Source organism: Euphorbia lathyris, chromosome 2 (assembly GCF_963576675.1).
Source record: "Euphorbia lathyris chromosome 2, ddEupLath1.1, whole genome shotgun sequence".
Classification (NCBI taxonomy): domain Eukaryota; kingdom Viridiplantae; phylum Streptophyta; class Magnoliopsida; order Malpighiales; family Euphorbiaceae; genus Euphorbia; species Euphorbia lathyris.
In genome coordinates, this window is record NC_088911.1 from 114,132,906 (window position 1) to 114,139,518 (window position 6,613).

Genomic DNA, 6,613 nt, shown 5'->3' on the forward strand with positions numbered 1-6,613 from the left:
AAACTTTGGTTATCGTTACAATATTAGTCTTCTTTGCTTCTAGTTTCTGCTCTACTTTATTTTGTCATTCTTTTGCTTCATTGGCATTTATATTACCCGAGATAATCCTTGTGATCTATCAAGATAATATAAAAGAGTGATTGAACCGGTTGTGAGGTACTTCTTTTACTTTCTTTTTCTTCTTTTCTTGCTTTAGACTAGATTTCACTTTTCTTTCATTCTTTATATATTTTGTCATGTCTAACGAACCTAAAAAGGACAACGTTAACGATGTTGATTCTAAAGAATGGCAACAAGCTATTGTAGGTGAGATGAAGAGGTTAGGGGCTATTGTGGCTGATTTGGTTTCAAACCAAAAGAAATCAAGCCAAAAGAAAGGAGGACGCGGGAGATTGAATTTTGATGATGAACTATCCGAGTCTGAAGAGGAGGAGCAGTTTGGATACCGAAAAAGGGGTAACGATCGAAAAGATAGTAATCTTAATGCTATCAAACTTAAAATGCCTACTTTTCGAGGAGCTAGTGACCCAGAGGCGTATCTTGATTGGGTACGAAAGGTTGAAACAATCTTTGACATACATGAGTATTCCGAGGAGAAGAAGGTGAAACTTGTAGTATCCGAACTAACTGAATATGCGGCTGTTTGGTGGGACCAATTAAAGCGCACAAGAAAAAGAGATGGTGATGAACCCATAAGAACATGGGGTGAATTGAAGAAGGTCATGAAAAAGAGATTTGTGCCGGCTCACTATTATAAGGAGTTGTTGAAAGAACTCCAATCCATGTCTCAAGGTAACCAATCTGTTGAAGATTATCACAAACAATTGGAGATGGCACTAATCCGAGCTGATATACAAGAAGATGAGGAAGCTACCATGGTTAGATTTCTCATGGGAATGAAGAGGGAGATTCGCAACCCTCTTGAGCTACAAACTTATTTCCACATGGACGAGATGCTCCATAAAGCGATAAAAATTGAGAGACAACTTCAAGAGGTTGAGAAAGGGAGATCAAAGTTCAAAGGCACTACTTCCACTCCATGGAAGTCAGATCCAAGAGGTAATTTCAAAACTAAATCTGAATTTAGCTCTAAAAGTGACCAAACGCCTCAGGTTGATTCAAAAGCATTTGGGAAGTTGCAAATTGGTGGAACTACTCCAAAATACAAAACTACTGAAAAACCCACAAGAACTCGTGAAATTGTGTGTTTTAAGTGCCAAGGGAGAGGGCACTATGCAAGAGAGTGTTCGAATCAAAAGGCGATGGTTATGAAGCATGGTGAGTTAATATCCGAAAGTGAGTCCGAACATGAATCAGATGATATGCCCACCTTAGAAGATTGTAGTGATATAGAAGAGGTGGATAGTAAAGGAGGACATGGAGTTAACTTAGTCACTCGTAGAACATTGAAGATGGGAGTGAGTGGTGACATTGAGCAACGAGAGCACATCTTTCATGCTCATTGCAACATACTTGGAAAAACATGCTTACTAATTATTGATGGAGGAAGTTGTTGCAACGTGGTAAGCAATGTGTTAGCAAGCCGATTAGGGATATCAACAATTCCACATCCCAATCCTTATCGGTTACAATGGTTGAATGATAGTAACGAACTCAAAGTTACTAAACAGGTGCTTCTGAACTTTTCTATTGGTTCTTTTTCTGATGAGGTATTATGTGATGTAGTACCTATGCAAGCATGTCATGTGTTATTGGGGAGGCCTTGGCAATTCGATCGATCAGCACTACATCATGGTCGAACAAATAAATTTACTATTGCTAAGGATGGGAAGAAGTATATTTTGCCACCTTTATCACCTGCTGAAGTGTTTGAAGATCAGCTCTACATGCAAAGAATGTTACAAGAACAATCTGTGAGAAGGGAAAAGGTTAAGGCGAGAGAAAATAAGAGTGATAAAATCAGTGAGGGTGTGAAGAGAGAAGAGGTGAGTGAAAAGGCATTAGTGAGGTCGAGAAATGAGGGTGAGAGGAGAGAAAAAGAGAGGAGCATTAACAAAAGCCAAAATCTATCTTTATATGCTAAATTGAGGGATGTAAAGCAAGCTGATTTTGAAAACAAAAATTTATTATTATTTTATTGTAAGAGTTTTTGTTTATCTTCTGTAAGTCAGTCTAACCTTCCTTCTAGTATTTCCCCTCTTTTGCAGGAATTCAAGGATTTATTCCCCGAAGAGATGCCTAATAAGTTACCCCCGATTCGAGGAATTGAGCATCAAATTGACTTTGTTCCCGGAGCACAAATTCCAAATCGACCAGCCTATAGAAGTAACCCTGAGGAGACAAAAGAACTACAAAGGCAAGTCGAGGAACTAATGGCAAAAGGGTTGATTCGTGAATCTATGAGTCCGTGTGCTGTACCAGTCATCCTAGTACCAAAGAAAGATGGAACTTGGCGGATGTGCATCGATTGTAGAGCCGTCAATAAAATCACGGTAAAGTATCGTCATCCTATCCCTAGGTTAGATGATATGTTGGATGAATTAAATGGGGCTGTTATTTTCACTAAAATAGATCTTAAGAGTGGGTACCATCAGATTCGCATGTCATTAGGAGATGAATGGAAAACGGCTTTTAAGACTAAGCATGGTTTATATGAGTGGTTAGTTATGCCTTTCGGTTTAACAAATGCACCTAGTACTTTCATGAGATTAATGAATCATGTTTTGAGAGAGTTTATAGGTAAATTTGTTGTTGTTTATTTTGATGACATTCTTATCTATTCTAAATCTGAGGCAGAACACATAGAACATGTTAAGGTTGTATTAGATGTTTTGAGAGAACAGAAATTATACGCTAACCTTTCTAAGTGCTCATTTTGCATGGAGAAAGTTGTGTTTTTGGGTTTTATTGTTTCAGCACAAGGAGTTTCTGTTGATATTGAAAAGGTGAAAGCCATTCAAGAGTGGCCAACGCCAAATTCAGTTACCGAGGTGAGGAGCTTTCATGGCTTGGCGAGTTTCTATAGGAGGTTTGTGAAGAACTTCAGTACCATTGCCGCACCACTAACCGAGGTAATAAAAAAGAATGTTGGCTTTAAGTGGGGCAAAGCACAAGAGGATGCTTTTGAGATGCTTAAGGCAAGACTAACTTCTGCCCCCGTTTTAGCACTTCCAAACTTTGATAAATCGTTTGAAATTGAGTGTGATGCGTCGGGAGTAGGGATTGGTGCTGTTTTAATGCAAGAGGGTCGACCTATAGCCTTCTTTAGTGAAAAACTTAGTGGTGCAACCTTAAACTATCCCACTTATGATAAAGAACTCTATGCATTAGTTAGGGCTTTGCAAATGTGGCAACATTATTTATGGCCTAAAGAGTTTGTGATCCACACCGATCATGAATCCTTGAAACATCTTAAGGGTCAACAAAAATTGAACCGAAGACATGCCAAGTGGGTGGAATTTATAGAGACGTTTCCTTATGTGATTAAGTATAAGCAAGGGAAGGAAAACGTAGTTGCTGATGCATTAAGTAGGAGAGTTAGCTTATTGAATGTGATGCATGCTAAGTGTTTAGGATTTGAGTATATCAAAGAATTATATGTTGATGATCTAGACTTTGCATCTATTTATAAAGCTTGTGAACTTACTGCTTTTGGAAAATTTTATAGACATGAGGGCTACTTATTTAGAGATAATCGATTATGCATGCCTAAATGTTCACATAGAGAATTTCTTGTGAGGGAAGCCCACGGTGGAGGCTTGATGGGGCATTTTGGGGTTGCTAAGACTTTGGACATGATTTCTGAACATTTCTTTTGGCCTCATATGAAACGTGATGTGGAAAGAATATGTGCTAGTTGTATTAATTGTAAGAAAGCTAAGTCTAGAGTTATGCCTCATGGTTTATACACTCCATTACCTGTGCCGAATGAACCTTGGACTGCTATATCCATGGATTTTGTGATGGCTTTACCTAGGTCTAAGAGAGGTAATGATTCCATATTTGTGGTTGTAGATCGCTTTTCTAAGATGGCACATTTCATACCATGCCATAAAACTGATGATGCTATTAATATTGCTAACTTGTTCTTTAGAGAGGTTGTTCGTCTGCATGGGATGCCAAAGAGTATAGTTAGTGATAGAGATCCTAAGTTTTTAAGCTATTTTTGGAAGACTTTGTGGAATAAATTGGGGACTAAACTGTTGTTTTCTACTTCTTGTCACCCTCAAACTGATGGTCAAACCGAAGTAGTAAATAGAACTTTAGGACAACTTCTTAGGGCAGTTATTCAAAAGAATCTTAAGTCATGGGAAGAATGCCTACCATTTATTGAGTTCGCTTATAATAGGGCTATACATTCATCTACTAACTTCTCACCATTTGAAATTGTTTATGGTTTTAATCCTTTGACACCATTAGACTTGATCCCTTTGCCTGTTGATGAAAGGAAAAGTTTAGATGGAAAGAAAAAGGCAGAAATGGTGCTTAAGTTACATGAACAAGTGAAACAACAACTGGAGAAGAAGAATGAGCATTATGCAAAGCAAGCTAACAAGGGTCGACAATGTGTTCTATTTGAACCCGGTGATTGGGTGTGGTTGCATATGCGCAAGGAAAGGTTCCCCGCTCAGAGAAAATCAAAGCTACATCCTAGAGGCGATGGTCCATTTCAAGTAGTCGCACGAATTGGGGATAATGCCTACAAGCTCGACTTGCCAGGTGAGTATAGTGTGCATGCAACTTTTAATGTGGCTGATTTATCTTTGTTTGATGTAGGAGATGAAGATTTGAGGACAAATCCTTTTCAAGAGAGAGGGAATGATGTGATATCAAAAGCACAAGAGCATGGAACAAAGGAGCTTGGAGTTAAGGAGCCTAGTAGAAGCATGAGGGATCCATTGGAGCTGTCAATTGGACCTATGACGAAGAATCATGCAAAGAAAGACCAACAAATGCTTAATGGACTCATCTTGAGCTTCTTTAAACAAGGAATGAATTCTAGCGAAGTCATTAAAGATGGTGTGTTTTTGTGTTGTATCCAAGCCCAAGCCCATAATAGTGATATGTAAAAAGGTTGATCATATTTTAAGAGAAGCTTTGGACTTGCATGTGTTTGGCATGTGCAAAACCCATTGGGACTCATTAAAATTAATGCTATAATCTTATAGGTTTGATTGGGCTTATTTCTAGCTAATTAAAAGGCCCAAATAATGTTAATTAATGGGCTGAAATTGGGCTCTAAAGGACAAAAACGAATTTAATGTTTTTCCTTGTCTAATTAGGATTTCTTTTACCTTGATGCACTAGGATTCAACTTTCTTTTTAGTTTAGGTTTAGGTTTATTTTGTAGCCTATATAAAGGCTTGTATTCTTCATTATTTTCATCAATCAGAAATCAATATTTTTATGAACAAAAGTTCTTCTTTTCCTTTGGGAATTATTTTCAATCCGGGATTGAATTCTTTATTGTGAGCTTGAGAGACCGGGTCATCATTCTTGCAATATTATCTTGATCGTGAACAAGTATTTTGGTAAGGTACTTGTGAATCGCCAAACACTCAGGTTCCAATTTAATTATTCGAAGGTGTAAGGTCAGATCTCCTTTCATTGTCTTTAATTCTTTGGGATTGGTTTGTTATCACCAATTTATGTTTGTTATTTGATTCTATTAATTCCTTAAGATAGATCGGGAAAACTTGTTGATTTGGTTATTATCTCTTTTTCATAACCAATATCACATCACCTTTGATCCTGTCTTTTGGCACCACAACAGATTCAACAATATTAGCATTAATTGAAACAGATTTTGAGGAAAGTTGCTTATCTTTCATTCTATTTGCTTCTTCAGTTCTCATGTGGCTGACAAGCTCCTGGAGACTGAAGTCTTTTTTTCTTGTGCTTCAGATGGTTACTGAAATCACTCCAAGAGGGTGGAAATTTTTCCAAGAGGACATTGGCTTGCAGCAAATCAGACATTGTCATGCCTTCACCCAGAACTTCAGCAACAAGATTCTCATATTCATGAATCTGGTCAATGATGGGTTTTTCATCAACCATTTGATAATTGAGTCATGTTCCAACCACATATTTACGTTTACCAGCATCATCAGACCCGTATTTTTCTTTCAGGGTATCCCAAATTTCTTTGGCAGACCTTTTGTTAACAAAAATATCGAACATTGGGTTCGACATATGATTTAGGAGATGACCCCTAACTGTTTTGTTGTCTTTTTCGTATTTTGCAGAACGGGTGTTATACTGCTGAACAATTAGAGACATGACAGGACCATTTGGGTCAGAGGGTGGATCCTAGACAACAACATAGTCCAGTTCGAGTTGTTCAAATAAAATCAGAATTTTCTGCGACCATCTTTTATAATTAAGACCGTCCAGAGGCTCAAGTTTGGAGAGGTCAGGAAGGGATTTCGCAATTAAGGCAGACATGATTGCGAAATAGAAAATCGCTTTCAAATTGTAGGAAAAAGATTGGGGTTACAGAAAAAACCGATTGAAAATTGAGAACAGAAATCGAACTGTGCCGTGGCGGAGGCCACTGCCTTGATAGCGATTTCGGCAGACTGAGGTGCAATCTGTAATTCCGGACGCTCCCCAAGGTTAACACAGAAACCTTCGAACTTGTGCACTCAAAGTC

At 38.1% G+C, this 6,613-nt stretch overlaps 1 protein-coding gene across 1 annotated transcript; it reads left to right on the forward strand.

Moving 5' to 3' along the window:
* Positions 1-236: 236 nt before the first annotated feature.
* LOC136217383 (uncharacterized) lies at positions 237-6,242 on the forward strand. Its single transcript, XM_066003981.1, has 9 exons — positions 237-344; positions 585-1,742; positions 2,169-2,430; positions 2,878-3,494; positions 3,627-4,399; positions 4,553-4,680; positions 4,738-4,826; positions 5,866-5,991; positions 6,207-6,242. The coding sequence occupies exons 1-9, from the start codon at positions 237-239 to the stop codon at positions 6,240-6,242; spliced, it is 3,297 nt and encodes a 1,098-aa protein (XP_065860053.1).
* The last annotated feature ends 371 nt before the right edge of the window (positions 6,243-6,613 follow it).